Source organism: Anomaloglossus baeobatrachus, chromosome 1 (assembly GCF_048569485.1).
Source record: "Anomaloglossus baeobatrachus isolate aAnoBae1 chromosome 1, aAnoBae1.hap1, whole genome shotgun sequence".
NCBI classification, from domain to species: Eukaryota; Metazoa; Chordata; class Amphibia; order Anura; family Aromobatidae; genus Anomaloglossus; species Anomaloglossus baeobatrachus.
In genome coordinates this window covers 822,215,844-822,234,090 of record NC_134353.1, presented here as the reverse complement: position 1 = coordinate 822,234,090, position 18,247 = coordinate 822,215,844, and the positions used below count along the sequence as shown (strand labels likewise).

The following is an 18,247-nucleotide window of genomic DNA, read 5'->3' as shown; positions in this document are numbered from 1 at the left end:
TACATATGCCATCCTATTAAAGTTGTACACTTAATTCTTTTCTCTGTCCCTGATATCCAATATACATTAATCCCAAGTCAAATTCTATGTAACCAATTAGACAGTCGGTATAGTAGAAATCAACTGAAGAATTGCTCAGCTACAGCACGTCGTGAAGAATGAACCAACTAAATCCTCATTAGGTGCTGAATCCTTCCTAAAGATAGTGTGCATTAAAGAATCAGTGTCACTTATTCCTGAGATCCTTATTACCCTTAGGATGAGTGTCATAAACATGCAGGAATAATGAGTCCTAATAGGCAAAAAGAAGAAAGGATCAGATGTGTAGTTATAAAATTACTATTGTATTGCTTCATCAGAAAAGTGGTTTGTCCTTTGCATTGTATTCCTGAAACATAATCTATCTGTAATCTCGTTATACACGAAACAAAAATATAAATGCAACACTTTTGGTTTTCTTCCATTTTTCATGAGCTAAACTCTAAGATCTAAGGGTACCTTCACACTTTAGCGATGCAGCAGCGATCCGACCAGCGATCTGACCTGGTCAGGATCGCTGCTGCATCGCTACATGGTCGCTGGTGAGCTGTCAAACAGGCAGATCTCACCAGCGACCAGTGACCATCCCCCAGCCAGCAGCGACGTGCAAGCGACGCTGCGCTTGCACGGAGCCGGCGTCTGAAAGCTGCGGACACTGGTAACTAAGGTAAACATCGGGTATGGTTACCCGATGTTTACCTTAGTTACCAGCTCACACCGCTTAACTTAGCGTGTGCAGGGAGCAGGAGCCGGCACTGGCAGCGTGAGAGCTGTGGAGGCTGGTAACAAAGGTAAATATCGGGTAACCACCTTGGTTACCCGAGGTTTACCTTGGTTACAGCTTACCGCAGGCTGTCAGATGCCGGCTCCTGCTCCCTTCACATTCAGGATTGTTGCTCTCTCGCTGTCACACACAGCGATGTGTGCTTATCAGCGGGAGAGCAACAATAAAAAACGAACCAGGGCTGTGTGTAACGAGCAGCGATCTCACAGCAGGGGCCAGATCGCTGCTCAGTGTCACACAGCGAGATCGCTAATGAGGTCACAAAAAACGTGACTCAGCAGCGATCTCAGTAGCGATCTCGCTGTGTGTGAAGTACCCCTAAGACTTTTTCTATGTGCACAAAAGGCCCTCTTGTCTCAAATATTGATCACAAATTTGTCAAAGTCTGTGTTAGTGAGCACTAGTGCTTTGTAGAGGTAATCTATCCATGTTCCAGGCGTGGCATATCAAGATGCTGATTAGACAGCAAGTTTATAGCGCAAGTGTGCCTTAAGGCCCATTTACACACAACGATATCGCTACCGAGATATCGTCGGGGTCACGGTGTTGGTGACGCACATCCAGCCTCGTTAGTGACGTCGTTGTGTGTGACACCTTTTTGTGATCAGTAACGATCGCAAAAAGGTGTCAAATCAATCGTTGTGTACACGTCGTTCATTTTTTAAAAATCGTTCCTCGTTTGGAACGCAGGTTGTTTGTCGTTCCTGCGGTAGCACACATCGCTATGTGTGACACCGCAGGAACGAGGAACAACATCGTACCTGTGGCCGCCGGCAATGAGGAATGAAGAAGGTGGGTGGGATGTTCCGGCCGCTCATCTCTGCCCCTCCGCTTCTATTGGGCGGCCGCTTAGTGACGCCGAACGAACCCCCCCCCCTTAAAGGAGAAATTGTTCAGCGGCCACAGCGACGTCGGTGAACAGGTAATTGCATGTGACGCTGCCGTAGCGATATTGTTTGCTACGGCAGCGATCACCCCGTGAAGCGCCACCGACGTGGGCGGGTTCTATCGCTCGCAACATCGCTAGCAATGTCACAGCGTGTAAAGCCCGCTTTAGGCTGGCCACAATAAAAGACCAATCTAAAATGTGCAGTTTTACAGTATGTAGGGATCAGGGGGGCTTAGAAAATCATTCAGTATCTGGTGTGACCACCATTTGCCTCACACAGTGCAACACATCTTTACATAGAGTTGATCAGGTTGTTAATTGTGGCCTGTGGACTGTTGGCCCACTCTTCTACAATTGTTGTGCAAAGTTGCAGGATATTGACAGGAAATTGATTGCGCTGTCGAGTACGCCGATCCAGAGAATCCCAAACATGCTCAATGGGTGACATATCCGGTGTGTATGCTGGCCATGCAAGACCTAGGATGTTTCCAGCTTCCAGGAATTGTGTACAGATCCTTGCAACACAGGGCCGAACATTATCATGCTGCAATTTGAGGTGATGGTCATGGATAAATGAGACAACAATGGGCCTCAGGATCTCTTCACGGTATCTCTGTGGATTAAAAACGGCATCAATAAAATATACCTATGTTCGTTGTCGATAACCTATGCCTGCCCATACCATAATCCCACCATCACCATGGGCTACTTGATTCCCAAAGTTGTCATTGACAAACCGCTCACCTACACAACGCTAATCACGCAGCAGGCCATCTGCCTGTACAGTGAGAACTGGGATTCATCTATGAAGAGGACACTTCTCTAATGTGCCAGAAGCCATTGAATGGGCACCTTTGCCCATGTAAATTGGTTACGATGACAAACTGCAGTGAGGTTTAGACCCCGATGAGGACGATGAGCAGCAGATGAACTTCCCTGAGATGGATTCTGACCGTTTGTGCAGAAATTCTTTGTTTATGCAAACCGATTGTTAAAGCAGCTGTCCAAATGGCTGATCTCAGATGATGTTGGAGGTGCAGATGCTGGATGTTGAGGTTCTGGGCTGGAGGGGCTACACATGGTCTGCAGTTGTGAGACCGACTGTCTGTACTGCCAAATTCTCTGAAATGCCTTTGGAGACAGCTAATGATAGAGAAATGAGCATTTAATTCACGGGCAACAGCTCTGGTGGACATTCCTGTAGTCAGCATGCCAACTGCACGCTCCATCAAAACTTGTGGCTTTTCTGGCATTGTGCCGTGTGAGAAAACTGCACATTTTAGAGTGGCCTTTTATTGTGAGCAGTCTAAGGGCGGCCTTGCACGTTGCGATATTGCACGTGCGATGTCGATGGGGTCAAATCGAAAGTGACGCACATCCGGCGTCGCAGTCTATATCGCAACGTGTAAAACCTTTTTGATACGATGAACGAGCGCAAAAGCGTCGTTATCGTATCATCGCTGCAGCCTCCGACATTTCCATAATGCCGGTGCAGCGACAGGTACGATGTTGTTCCTCGCTCCTGCGGCAGCACACATCGCTGTGTGTGAAGCCGCAGGAGCGAGGAACTTCAACTTACCTGCCGCCGGCTGCAATGAGAAGGACGGAGGTGGCCGGGGTGTTTACATCCTGCTCATCTCCGCCCCTCCGCTTCAATTGGCCGCCTGCCGTGTGATGTCACTGTGACGCCGCACGACCCCCCCCTAAGGAAGGAGGCGGGTCGCCGGCCAGAGGGATGTCGCACGGCAGGTATGTGCGTGTAAAGCTGCCGTAGCGATAATAATCGCTACGGCAGCTTTCACTAGATATCGAACGTGCGACGGGGGCGGGACTATCGCTGCAGCATCGGTAACACATTGTTACCGATGTTGCAACGTGCAAAGCCCGCCTAAGGCACACCTGTGCAATAGTCATGCTGTCTGATCACAATCTTGATAAGCCATACCTGTGACGTAGATGAATTATCTCGGTAAAGGAGAAGTGCTCACAAATAAAGATTTAAGGGTGTTTTACACGCTACGACATCGCTAGCTATAGCTAGCAATGTCGTGCGCGATAGCACCCGCCCCCGTCGTATGTGCGATATGTGGTGATCGCTGCCGTAGCGAACATTATCGCTACGGCAGTGTCACAGGCACATACCTTGTCAGCGATGTCGCTGTAACCGCCGAACAATACCTTCAAGGGGGAGGTGCGTTCGGCGTCATAGCGACGTCACCGCGGCGTCACTAAGCGCCCGGCCAATAGAAACGGAGGGGAGGAGATGAACGGGCCGAACATCCCGTCCACCTTCTTCCTTCCTCATTGCCGGCGGGACGGAGGTAAGGAGATGTTCGTCGCTCCTGCGGTGTCACACATAGTGATGTGTGATGCCGCAGGAACGAGGAACAACATCGCTACTTACCTGACAACGATTTTTTGTAATTAAACGACCTCTCCAAAACAAACGATTTTTGTCTTTTTTGCGATCGTTTTAGGTCGCTCCAGCCGGTCACATGCTGCGATGTCGCTAACGACGCTGGATGTGCTTCACAAACACCGTGACCCCGACGATATATCGTTAGCGATATCGCAGCGTGTAAACCACCCTTAGACAAATTAGTGAACAATATTTGAGAGAAAAAGCCCTTTGTGTACTTAAAAACATTCCTAGATTTTAGCGGTCAGTTCATTAAAAATGGGAGCACAAACTAAAGTGTTGCATTTATAATTTTGTTCAGTGTACAATACCTTTGCATTTATTACGCATTCATAACAAATTCACATCATTTTTTTACTATAGCACAAAGTTTTCAGCATTTCTGTACAATGTAAATGGAATGCTCAACTCCATTTTATTATCTACTGCGTAAAAAAAAGACTGAACTACCTTTCCAAATATTAGTGATTAAAAATCTCTTATTGCTTTGTGTCTTCAGATCCTTTGCAGACTTTGTGTCGTCATGGTAACAGACTACAAACAAATATTGTGTAACCTGATTCTGCAGTAATGCTTCGTTTCAGATGTTTCCTAATTTATACATTCACTTGGCATATACATTCCTCAACATTGAAGCTGCTACACAGATAAGAAAAACATGTGTTATTATGGAAATCACAGGATGTACAGACATGAACATGCAATGATATCCAAATGATGACAAAAGGAAAAACCAAATGTGCAAAACATCTCGATTCATTCCATAAGGAGTATGAGTACGTGCGCAGAAATACTCACTCACACTTAAACACTTTGGCATGTAATCAGTGGGGCTAGAAATGGTTGTGTGAGTCTTGTTTTGCCGTGCAGAATGCAGTAGATTATATACAGTGAGTTGAAAAAGTATTCACACCCTGTTAAAGTTTTCATGTTTTTTTTCAGGTTTCACTCACAAATTTTTTCTGAGTCAATACTTTGTAAACTCACCTTTCGCTGCAATTACTGCTGCAAGTCTTTTGGAGTATAGGCCGCTTTACACGCTGCAATATCGGTACCGATATCGCTAGCGTGCGTTCCTGCCCCCATCGGTTGTGCGACATGGCAAATCGCTGCCCGTGTCGCACAGCATCACCCGGACCCGTCACACATACTTACCTTCCCTGCGACGTCGCTGTGATTGGCGAACCGCCTCCTTTCTAAGGGGGCGGTCCATGCAGCGTCACAGCGACGTCACTGAGCGGCTGCCCAATAGAAGCGGAGGTGCGGAGATGAGCGGGACGTAACATCCTGCCCACCTCCTTCCTTCCGCAGTGTGGCCGGCGGCAGGTAAGGAGAGGTTCCTCGTTCCTGCGGCGTCACACGGAGCGATGTGTGCGGCCGCAGGAGTGACGAACTACTTCGTACCTGCAGCTCCAACGATATTCGAGAATGGACCCCCATGTCACCGATGAGCGATTTTGCACGTTTTTGCGACGATGCAAAATCGCTCATAGGTGTCACACGCAACGGCATCGCTAATGCGGCCGGATGTGCGTCACAAATTCCGTGACCCCAACGACTTCGCATTAGCGATGTCGTAGCGTGTAAAGCCCGCTTATGTCTCTACCACCTTGGCACATCAAGAGGCTGAAATCTTTGCCCATTCTTCTTTGCAGAATATCTCAAGCTCGGTGAGATTGGCTAGAGAGCATCTTTGAACATCAAGTCTTTGCACAGATTCTCAATGGAATTTAGGTCTGGACTTTGAATGAGCCATTCACACACATAAATAGGCTTTGATCTAAACCCTCCATTGTAGCTCTGGCTGTATGTTTAAAGGTTGTTGTTCAGCTGGAAGGTGAAACCACACCCCAATCTCAAATGCTTTTTAGCCATTAACAAGTTTTCCTCCAGGATTGCTCTGTATTCAGCTCCATCATTTTCCCATCATCTCCGATATACTGTATATATATATATATATGTTTATTTCCTTTGTGTGCATTGGAACAACACAAAAAAGTTGGACATAATTTCACATAAAACCTCAAAAATGGGCCAGACAAAATTGTTGACACCTTTCCAAAATTGAAGGTCAGCAACTTTGTTTCAAGCATATGATTTAAATTCACCTGTGGCAAGTAACAGGTGTGGGCAATATAAAAATCACACATTAAACCAGATAAAAAGGGGAGAAGTTGACTCAATCTTTGCATTTTGTGTCTGTGTGTACCACACTAAGACACTAAGCATGGAGAACAGAAAAAGAAGAAGAGAACTGTCTGAAGACTTGAGAACCAAAATTGAAAATGATCAACTTTCTAAAGGTTACAAGTCCATCTCCAGAGATGTTGATGTTCATTTGTCCTTGGTGTGCAACATAATTATGAAGTTTACAACCAATGGAACTGTAGCTAATCTCTCTGGACGTGGATGGCAGAGAAAAACTGATAAAAGTTTGCAACACAGAATAGCCTGGATGGTGGATAAGCAGCCCCAACCAAAATCCAAAGAAATTCAAGATGTCCTGCAGGCTCAGGGTACATTATTGTCAGCGTAATCTATTCATCAACATTTGATTGAAATGAAACACTATGTCAAGAGACCAAGGAGGACCCCATTTCTGACACAGAGACATAAAAAGCTAGACTGCAGTTTGCCAAAATGTTTGTGATAAAGCCAAAATAATTTTGGGAAAGCGTCTTATGCACAGAGGATACCAAGCTAGAACTTTTTGGTAAAGCTCATCATTCTACTGTTTACCAAAAACGGAATGAGGCCTACAAAGAAAAGAACACAGTACCTACAGTCAAATATGGTGGAGGCTCAAAGATGGAGTCGCTTTCCTGCCTCTGGCACTGGGTGCCTTGACTGTGTGCAAGGCATCATGTAATCTGAAGATTACCAAAGGATATTTTTTAATCAGGTAAGATATTAAAGATTTTTTGCATCTACAGTAATAAAGAAAAAATGAGTAGATAACCAAAACAACTCCCTTCCCTCCCTCCCCCCTGAACCATAAAAATCCATTGACCAGAAAAAATATTCACTTTCATTTTTGCCAAGGCATAAAACAGCTTCCGACAGCAATAGTTCTATCCCAATCAAATCAAACAATTATCCTGAGTGTAAATAGCAACAGTGTCTCTCCTTCCTTCCTTAAATATCATTAGAATGCTCAAATTTCTCTTACCCATCGAGAAAGTACTGAGAGTATTTAGAAAAAGCCCACTAACAAAGATCTAGCCCACGTCAGAGTCACTGGTGCCAGGTTTGGGGTGTCAAGCCATGGAGCCCAGAGATCTTCAAATGTCTTGTACGCTTTCTTTTCTAATACACATATTTTTCTAACCTGAGGATATTATTTACGTTGTCAATCAGTTCTCCAATACCCGTGATTGTAGTATTTTTCCAATACGAAGCTATAGTCTTCCGAGCCAGGTACAGTATACGCACATTGGCTAATTTGTGACTTTTCTGAATGGGAAGTTCCGCCATATATCCAAGGATACACACCAGGGGTCTACCAAAGGATTTTGTCAGGAAGCTGGGTTTGTGTCCTAAGTCCTGGATATTCCAGCAGCACAGTGACCCAAAACATACTTCAATAAGCCTACAGAAATGGATTGAAACATAGCACTGGAGAGTTCTGAGAGTTCTCAAGTGGCAGCAATGATTCCAGAGCTAAATCCCATTGAACACCTGTGAAGATATCTTATAATTGCTGTTGGAAGAAGGCGCCTTCAAATATGAAAGACCTGGAGCAGTGTGCAAAAGAAGAGTGGTCAAATATTTCAGTTGAGAGGTGTAAGAAGCTTATTGATTGTAGTTATTTATTGAAATATTAAGTTAAGGGTGCCAACAAATTTGTCCGGAACACTTTTGGGGTTTTGTGTGAAATTATGTCCAATTTGCCTTTTTTTTCCTCAGTTGTTTTGGGCTTTTTTTGCATTGTTCCAATACACAGAAAGGAAATAAACAATTTTTGAATGATCTTTTTATACCTAGGCATGCAACAGTAAAAGGAGGTAAAAAGGTTTAACCAGAATCACAGGCGGCGATTCATTACTGTAAGAGCAGTAAGACTATGGAACTCTCTGCCAAATGATGTAATGGTTGATTCACTACAGAAGTACAAGGAGGCCTGGAGGCATTTCTTTAAATATATTATATTACAGGTTATGAGACATTGATCCATGGAACTTGTCTGATTGCTAGATGAAGAGCTGGGAAGACGTTTTACCCTCATATGGGGCAATTATCATCTGCCTCCTGGGATTTCTCTCTTTCTCTGGATTAACATGTTAGGTTATAGGTTGAATTCAATGATTTATGTCTACATTCAACCTTAAAAATTATGAAACTTGGCACGCAAATCATTGACATCCACTGCTGTCAGATTCCTTTGCAATCACTGAACAATGACCTCACAGATGTGTGCTAGATGGTAGACAGACCCGGAGATGATGCAGAACATGGCAGCATGTTTATTCCACACAGGCTGCTTACAGTACCATGAGGCCTGGAGTCATTGTGTTGAAAAATGGTTCCTGGGACACTTTGGAGAAATGGTTGTACCACTGGTTCCACAATTTAACAATCCTGTTCAGCAAGTGGAAATAGATGTAATGTACCATGCCTAATGCCTGCGTCACACGGTACGATATATCGGGCGATATGTCGGCGGGGTCACATCGTAAGTGACGCACATCCGGCATCTTTTGATATATCGTAGCGTGTGACAGCTACGAGCGACGAAGAACGAGCAAAAATACTCACCTTATCGTTGTTCGTTGACACGTTGCTCATGTTCAAAAAGTCGTTTCTTCTTCTCTGCGCCGGTTGTTCATCGTACCCAGGGCAGCACACATCGCTCCGTGTGACACCCCGGGAACGATGAACTGCAGCTTACCTGCGTCCCGCCGGCTATGCGGAAGGAAGGAGGTGGGCGGGATGTTTACGTCCCGCTCATCTCCGCCCCTCTGCTTCTATTGGCTGGCGGCTGTGTGACGTTGCTGTGACGCCGAACGTCCCTCCCCCTTCAGGAAGAGGATGTTCGCCGCCCAGAGCGAGGTCGTGCGGGAGGTAAGTACTGTGACGGCGGTTACCGACTTTGTGCGCCCCGGGCAATGAATTGCCCGTGACGCACAAACGACGGGGGCGGGTGCGATCGCTCATGCGATCGCACTATATATCGTCCCGTGTGATGCCGGCATAAGGCACAAAGCAGTGTCTACACAGACTATCAGAAGGCATGTACATTACATTGGGCCGTAAACAATGCATCCAACTACAGATATTAAATTGACCTCATACTACCATTGTCAAATGTTATTATGGTGCAGATCCAGATGGCAATAGAGGCTGGAATAGAAGTCTATCCTTTTTTGCAACGAGTCCCACGTTTTGCAATGATAGATGAAGATTTGTCCAGAAACCAAGTTGGCAAAACCATGAAGATGCCTTCATGGGTTAACGTCATACCAGTCCTACTGTTTGCATTATTGAGTGGGGTGTATGGTAGCTCTAACAGATTAGCACCTTGATTTGGTGGTGGGACCAGTAGTATGCCAATTTCGCCAAAGTGCCCCAAGAACCATCTTTCAAACACAACACCAGGCCACGTATTGCTTATGCTTTTGGAAGCTAACAGCATGAACTAAATGTGCCAACATGGTGTCAAGATTCTCTGTGCACAGTTTCTCACTGACTTGAAGATGCTCTGCGGCGCTTACAGATCTGGTAGTGTCTCTATTCCTTTGTGCAGAGCATTTTGCCATTGGAGATGCTCTGCAGTGCCACTCTTGACACTGAATTGGCAACCTGGTTACTACACAGGAGTCCAGGTTGGTTTTGGGAGGTGCTGGTTACTCAGCTGTTCCACCTTCTGGGTAATTGCTTAGGCCTCTTTACTAAGCATGCTCCCCCAGAAATCTGCCAGTTTAATTGTCTGGCTCTGCTGTGCTGCTATAGCTTGTGTGTCTGCTTGTATTCTGATCTTGGTATTCTGACCCCGGACTGTTATTGGACGTCTTTGCTTGCTCCCTTTACTACATGCTTTTTTGGTATTTTGACCCTCGTATTGTGACCTGACTACGCCCCTTTTTACCCCTTATGATTATATGTGACCTCCTGTTACCAGACCCCGGGTTTCCTGACTACCCTTCTGCTCATGCGAATCCATGAGGTAGTGACAAGCATTACACATGGATAGTAGAGTTTCCGGATTTGTCCCCCATTGAGCACATCTAGGATGTCATTGGTTGGAAATTGCAAAAGAGGTTCCAGCAGCGGATCTTGATGATTTGTGAACCCAAGTTAATTTAGCGTGTCAAAAAATTCCTCAAACAACCATTAATAACCTCATTAATAGCATCATAAAGCATATAGGTGCGTGTATGTCTTTGCATGGCCTCATACTCGATACTGAATAAATCGAGCTATTTTGAAAATTTTTTATCATTCACATTAATAGAATTTCCATAATTCCACAATATTTCCTTCTTAATGTTAGTTTTAAAGTTGAGGACTGTGTGTTATGTTGGAGACACATAGGTCTGCATGTAATTATTACATTAAGAGCAATAAATTTTTAATTTAAAGCAGCTGCATCTTTCCATAATTATCATATTAGATGCAAATAAGCAAAGGTGGCTGTTCCCTTTAAACATATTGACTTTATATTGCTTCTTTCAAAATAATAATTGTAGAATGTGGAAATAATTCATTTTACCTTATCTGTGATGCCCGCTTGTAGTTAGGGTGAACCTGGGAGTATCTGAAGGTTAGCAACGCTAATGTTTGCTCCAGAACTTCTGAAAAAATCTTGTGTCCATGAAATGGTGGTACAATGGTCCAGAGATCATGGCGGAGTCCACTGCAGAAGTAATGCCACATCTGGATGGAAAATGAACAACGTTCCCCCTTGATAAATAAAAATTATTGGAAACATTAGCATAAAAACAGATTAAAAAATGTATGAATTCAATGAAGTAATAAAAGCAATGGAAATATCATGAAAAGTGATGTTGACATCTGAACTTTGGGTTCAGAAAGGTGTGCCCGCAAAATTGGCTTTGAGCCAATTAGCCAAGTCATATCTTATAGTTTAGTCGCTAGGAACTGATTGCCTAAGAACCACATTTTTTTTTCCAATGGGATAGTCTGTCAGCATATCCCAAGGAGGTTATGTCAGATTAATCTACACTTGAAAACAGAATTGCCCCTGAATTTCAAGAGATGTTGATTCAGCGCCAATGACATTTTTACATTTTACAATGTTCTCGAACAAGTGCGAACCATAGTGTCTAAAGCAGCCATTACTGTTTCTGTCCTGTTCTTTAGTAATTAATCAATTTGTAACATATCACTTCTTCAGGCAAAATATATCATCAGACAGCAATGCTACCCAATTGGCTCGGAAATACAGAGAAAGGCTTACATGAGCTTCGATGGAGGAGCCAGGAGTGGAGCCTCACTGCTAAAAAACATGCCCAGACCGGAGGTTCTCCAAATTGTTACTTTCAAATGCAACAGTTTGTCTTGGGCTATAAATAAAGCCACATTTTTTATTTCAAGTCACTGGTTGTGGACTGCTCTAGAGCAGAGGTACCATCCTATAATGCTTGTTACATTGGGAACAATGGGGTATGGCTTCTCCTAATGGAGGTTGTCAAATGGTGTTGTGCTATAGGTTCGGCAATACTTTCTGGAAAGAAAATTATGCAAGTTAACCCTCACTATTGAGGGTAGATATCCTACAAGTCAATATCCCATCAACGACTACTGTTTACATAAACAATTAGAGAAGGAATCACCAAAATAATAATGTATGTATGGATGTAGTTCCACACTGCTACAGAGTATGGCTAAACCATCAGAACAAGGGACTTGTGTATTACAGGCACCTACAACCAAACCGAAAACAGTTGAAAATACTGAAGATAACCACTAAATAATTGTGGATTAAACAGGGATAAAACAAATGCATTCTGCCATCAAATGTGGCTTCCTCAGGGCTCACCAACATGCTGACCCCTGAACAAGCCATTGTTTGGGCAAAATGCATAAGGTTTAAAGGTAATCTGCCAATAGGTTTTTGCTTCCCCATCTGAGAGCAGCATAACGTAGGGGCAGATATACTGATGCCAGAGATGTGTCACTTACTGAGCTGTTTGCTGTCATTTTGATAAAATCAATGTTTTCTCTGCTGCAGATCTAGCAGTTATACAGAGCTCATGAATATGCTGGACTACCTGTCAGCGCACCAAGCAAGTAGTTGATATAGAAGGGTTAATAGTTTCTCTATTTCTTTATTAAAGATATTTTATTGTTCCATTAGTAAGTATATCTGATGGTAGTTCATAGTCATTATGGAGCCTTCGGAATGAGAGACAAGCTCAAGGATTATTATTGTCTCTAAATGTTCTTCTTATCTTCTTCTTATCTCATATGCATGACTCTACATTTTTGTTTTGCTAAAACTTAAAGGTCATATGAGCAACTTGTAAAGTCCAGCTAGAAGCCTTTTTTGCAATATCACATTGATCTGTAAATGGTATAAATAAACTGTACCTTAGCTAAATAAACAGAAAATTGATCATGCTCACATGAATGCAGGTCTTTTCTCCGAGCGCTCGATCTTGATTATGTCTGAAGAGGCCTAATTCAGAGGACCTCACTGGTGATCCCATAAGCTGACTTGTGACAAAACAGAACAGCTACAGCTAGTTTTTGGCGCCCAACGTGGGGCCGTGGCCAACCAGCCTATTCGGAAGAAGTTTTGGGGACTCTTGAGACAGTAAAATTTCAGCTGCAGCAAGGTGAGAAGCTTTATTCTTACACTTTATTTCACTCTCTCTGATTTCCCGAATATTCTGGGTAAGGCTGTACTCACGGTTCAAGAACTCTGGCATCACCAGTGAGTATTGGTTTTTTTTCTCATGCATGTCTGAATGAGAGTTGAAATATAGAGTAATAAGATAATCTGTTGTCCGTCCATTAACTGATTGCATAGATTGCATAGCACGGAATTTGGGACAGTCTCTGTATAATTACATTTGCTGTATTGCTGTGTTTTGTGTTTTGCTTTGGCCATCTTTGCATCTTTGATGGGCAATACACTTGTCTAGGGATATGTGTTCATAAGTGGTTTCATATTAATGCCTAGATAAAGTAGGCAGGCAATAGGTTGTTGTATATTGATGAGAAGCCTCTGAATAACAAGTGACAAGTAATTGAGATAAGAGACTTGGTGAAATAATATGTATGTATAAGTTTAATGGTTATAGGTCATACTGTGGACTGGGAAAAGATGTTCTGGTTGTGAAATGTCACAGGGCATAGCCATATAGAGTATTTGAGTGGATACCTGACATATGTATTTTTTTTCCCCATCAGTGTCAAGAGCGGTTTAGATAATTTTATTTACATGTGAGGTTAACTGACCCTTGGAAGGTGTATTGTTACATATGTTTCTAGAATCAAGTGCTGTGAAGGTATATAAGTAGTCTCAATTTTCTGCTGGGATTGTGTATTATACCAGTGGGTATTAGGAATGTTTTGGAAAGCTGAATCTGGACGAAGAATTCTTTTGATATAACACTTGCTAAACAAATTGTGCGCTGCTATTCTGTTGGGAGGGGGCAAGTGAACAGCTGCGCGATTTTCTGTCTTCTGCCCTCTGTGAGAAGTCAGCTCTGAGGTTTGTTTTGGTTTAACTCTAGTTTACGTTCGTTGCTGGAATACTTTGTAAAGGACCAGCATGGAGTACCCAACTGCACATCATTAGTGAGTTAGAGAGCAGTGTGGCCTTCCCACTTACATGGAGGTGGTCTAGTAGGTGAGAGGACTATCACACCTGGTCCTTCCTGCTTTAGTCATCTGGTCTATTGGGTGAGAGAGGTGTTTTTTTTAACCCTTCCCAATACGCCCTGCAAGTGTAGCAGGTGAGAGTGAATGCTGATTTAGCCTTCCAGCTACAACTTGAGAGCCCATTCTGACTTGCCAGGAGAAGTGTGGCCTGTTGACAAGGTACAGGGACACTGAGAGGGCATTTGCAGAAAGGTGGGCTGTGTGGGAATAAGTTGAAGCCATGGACAACTTGTTCAGTGTGCAGTGTGGGGCTCCAGCAGGATCCAAAACAGCCAAACAGATAGTGCAAGAAAGGAAAGTCAAGGAAGCAGTGAAAAATATCAGACCAATACTCAGAAAGGCAGACATGCCAGAGTGTGGGTGTTTGGATGTTGAGAAATGGCACAGATTCAGGGAAGAGATGGAAGAGATACAGCATTGTGGATGTAAAGAAATAACAGTGGGATGTATTATTATATTATTGTTATGTAAAGTGTATTATAAATGTTTTAATGCACCAAAAGCAAAAACTGTGACTGCTACCGCCCTACCTTCACATGATCAGAAACCCAGACCAGATGAATGGACTTGTAAACATTGTAGTCAGAAAAACCCAGACTGGAGAAGTACTTGTGCTACGTGTAATGTTACTCGCCCTAAGCGGATTGCACTAAATGCTGTTCGAACCAGATCACATGTGATGACAGAAGACGCTGACTCTGAGACAGAGGTAGTGAAGGAATTGAGTTTTGGGGAGGAAGCTGGACATTACTCTGACGGTGAGGAAAGAAAACAGTTATCTGACCCTGAAGACCAACCTTTCCCTCTTTCCCTGACTGACGTAATACAGCAGGAAGGGGAGAGTATAGAGACATACGTTTTGAGGTTACAGCTGAAGTGGGCAGACATGGAGTAGAAAGTCAGAACCTCCCTTAATGACAAAATACTGATGAGTATATTCGTTAACGGTATGAATAAGTTTTTACGAGAAGCAGTACAGACAGCCAGACCTGAGTGGAGAAACATGGACCCAACAGACCTTCTGCAAGTAGCTAAGGGGGATGAACTGACAAAATGCAAGCGACCAGTTATGTATGCAAGAGCACAAGGAAAACAGTGGAAGCAGAGAGGGAGGGCACCAGGTGACCTAGTGACCGTACAGTGCTGGAATTGTGGACAGAATGGACATTACGCCAGACAGTGCAAAAACCCCAAATAGGAGAGGGAGCAGACTGACTCTCCTCCTCCCTAATCTCCTCCTTTGCCTCTGGCCTAGGAAACTGGTGACCATGAAGGGACTGGAGGGATTGGTGTCTGAAATTCCCTTGACAAAACAGTATCCCTTAAGCCCAGCCAAATCAATGGCCCTGACCAGAGATAAGAGAATATGTGCAAGCAGGGGCTCTAGTACAAAGGTCCTCCCCCTGTAACACTCCCTTGTATCCAATCAAGAAAAAAGGGCCCAAAGGTTCTCCTGATACATACAGAATGGTGCATGATTTGAGAGCTGTCAATGCTGTCACTGAGAGTGTAACATCTATTGTTCCAAACCCACATACCTTACTGTCACAAATCCCAGGGACCTCCAAATGTTTTATAGTAATTGATTTGGCAAATGCATTTTTCTCTGTGCCTCTACACCCTGACTGTCAGTATCTTTTTGCCTTCACACATGAGGGGAAACAGTACATGAGGACAGTCCTCCCGCAAGGAGGAATGAATTCACCTACCATTTATTCTACAGCCATGGCAGGAATTCTGGAACAGTGGCAACCGCCTCATCCACAGGTTACGCTATTGCAGTACGTGGATGACCTTTTGCTCTGCTGTCCAGACCAGATGTCCTGCAAGGAAGCCACAATTTCTTTGCTGTGTTTTCTGGCAGAGAATGGTTGCAAAGTTTCACGTGAAAAATTACAGTACTGTAAGCAAAAGGTAACATTTTTGGGTCACTGTATCTCTGAAGGTACAAGACACCTGACTGAGGAGAGAAAACAAGAAGTCCAAAATCTCTCCTTACCCAGGTCCCACCGGCAACTGCGCACCTTTTTGGGCTTAGTGTCATACTGCAGGCCTTGGATAAGGTCTGCTTCGCAAATGATGCAACCCCTCTATGATTGTCTGTCATCTGACCCCTTTGACTTCGCTCAGGAAGCTATTGATTCCTTTCATTCCCTTAAACTACTCATTGTATCTGCCCCGGCCCTTGGTATTCCAAATTACGATCAACCATTTTTCTTGTTTTGCACAGAACAGGGAGGGCATGCGACAGCCGTCCTCACACAGCAACATGGTGACAAACAGAGACCAATAGCTTACTACTCAGCGCGACTGGACCCAGTTGTCAGAGGGTCTCCCACGTGTGTCCGTGCTGTAGCGGCTGCTGCAGTACTGCTAGGGAAAGCTTGCGAGATCACATTGACATTTCCCTTAACAATTTACTCCCCGCATGACATCCATGCTATACTTGTGCAAGTCCAACCAAAACACCTGTCTATGGCCAGACAGCTCAGATTTGAATGTGTCCTTCTGATTCCTGAGTATGTCTCCCTCAAGAGGTGTAATTTTCTGAATCCAGCCACCCTTTTGCCAGTAGATTCAGAAAAGGGGGAATTGGTGACAATGGTAGCAAGTGAGGATGAATACTTTGACATGACACATGAACATGACTGCATAGAGCTGATGAGTCAGGAGACAGCAGGTTTTCCACATGTCTATGATACACCTGTTACTAATGCAGATTTTGAGTTTTTTGTAGATGACTCCAGATACCACCTGGATGGGAGATTCTACACTGGATATGCAGTAGTATCCTCACATGAGGTAATCCGAGCTGAACCACTCCCGCCGCACATGTCCGCGCAGGAGGCGGAGCTAACAGCGCTCATTGAGGCGTGTAGAGCCTTATGGATTTGGGATCTGTCATAATTTTGGCCCTATCTGGAGAAGTAGAGCTTTTCTTACGTCAGCTGGTAAGCCTATTAAAAATGCAGAATTGGTAAAACGGTTAATGGAGGCACTAATGTTACCAGTCCAGGTTGGCATCATTAAGATGAAAGCACACACAAAAGGTGACTCACTGGAGTTAGCGGGCAATAGAAGGGCGGATGCGGCTGCGAAAGCAGCGGCAAAGAGGCCTAGGGATCAGAGGATAGTGGCAGGGAGTCAGCAAGTCACAGCCACAGTGAGTCTGGATGTCCTGAAATCCCTCCAGCATCAGGCTGCCCAAATAGAGAAGGAACACTGGGGGAAAATGGGAGCTGGGCTGAACTCAAATGGAGTATGGGAAAGTAAGGATAGGTTGTGTTTACCAAGGTCCCTGTTCCCTATGATGGTACAAGCAACACATGGCCCCGCTCACGCCTCAAAAAGTCACATGTGTAACCAGGTGAATGCCTTCTGGATCGCTCCTGGCTTCAGTTACATAGCCTCCAAACACGTACAATCCTGCATTATCTGCGCACAACACAAGGTAAAACAGTAAAAGTCCCTAAGAAAGCAACACCCAGACCGCTCTACCTGTTTCAACGACTGCAAAAAGACTACATACAACTACCCAAGGTAGGAGTGTATGAATACGTCCTGGTATATGTAGATCTCTTCTCAGGATGGGTTGAGGCCTATCCAGTAAAATGTGCAGATGCTAAAACAACTGCAGATAAACTGATGAAGGAACTAGTCTGTCGGTATGGCATCCCAGAAGCCATAGAAAGTGACAGGGGTACACACTTCACTGGAGAAATAATGAGGGACATTATGCAGGCCCTGGGAATAGAGCAGGCATTCCATACCCCTTATCATCCGCAGAGCAGTGGAAAAGTAGAGAGATTAAACGGGACACTTAAACTAAAAATTCAAAAGGCCATGGCAGAGACAGGAAAGAATTGGGTAGAGTGCTTATCCCTGGCACTCTTTTCAGTCAGACACACTCCAAATAGAAAGACAGGCTTGTCTCCTTTTGAAGTCCTTTTTGGTAGTGCCCCAAAAACAGGTCTGTACTTTCCACAAGTATTACAGATGCAACACGGCACTATGACAGCTTACGTCCAGGCCTTACAGGAAAGACTTAATGTGGTGCATAAACATGTCTTTTCATCCATTCCAGATCCCAATGCAAGTGCAGATGTGCATCAGCTGAATCCAGGTGATTTGGTGGTCGTGCGCAGACACGTGAGAAGGAGCCTAGATCCACGCTTTGATGGCCCATTCCAAGTCCAGCTAACCACATCCACCTCAGTGAAACTTGAGGGAAAACCCACCTGGATCCACGCCAGTCACTGTAAAAAGG

General features: G+C 44.3%; 1 protein-coding gene across 6 annotated transcripts in view; it reads right to left on the bottom strand.

The window, feature by feature from the left end:
* KIAA0825 (KIAA0825 ortholog) overlaps positions 1–18,247 on the bottom strand; it is a 785,365-nt gene that overhangs the window by 504,247 nt on the left and 262,871 nt on the right. For all 6 annotated transcript variants that reach the window (XM_075325095.1, XM_075325097.1, XM_075325094.1 and 3 more), the window contains one exon: positions 10,841–11,031. In XM_075325095.1, the coding sequence (XP_075181210.1) occupies positions 10,841–11,031 (191 nt within the window). The remainder of the gene's footprint in view (positions 1–10,840; positions 11,032–18,247) is intronic.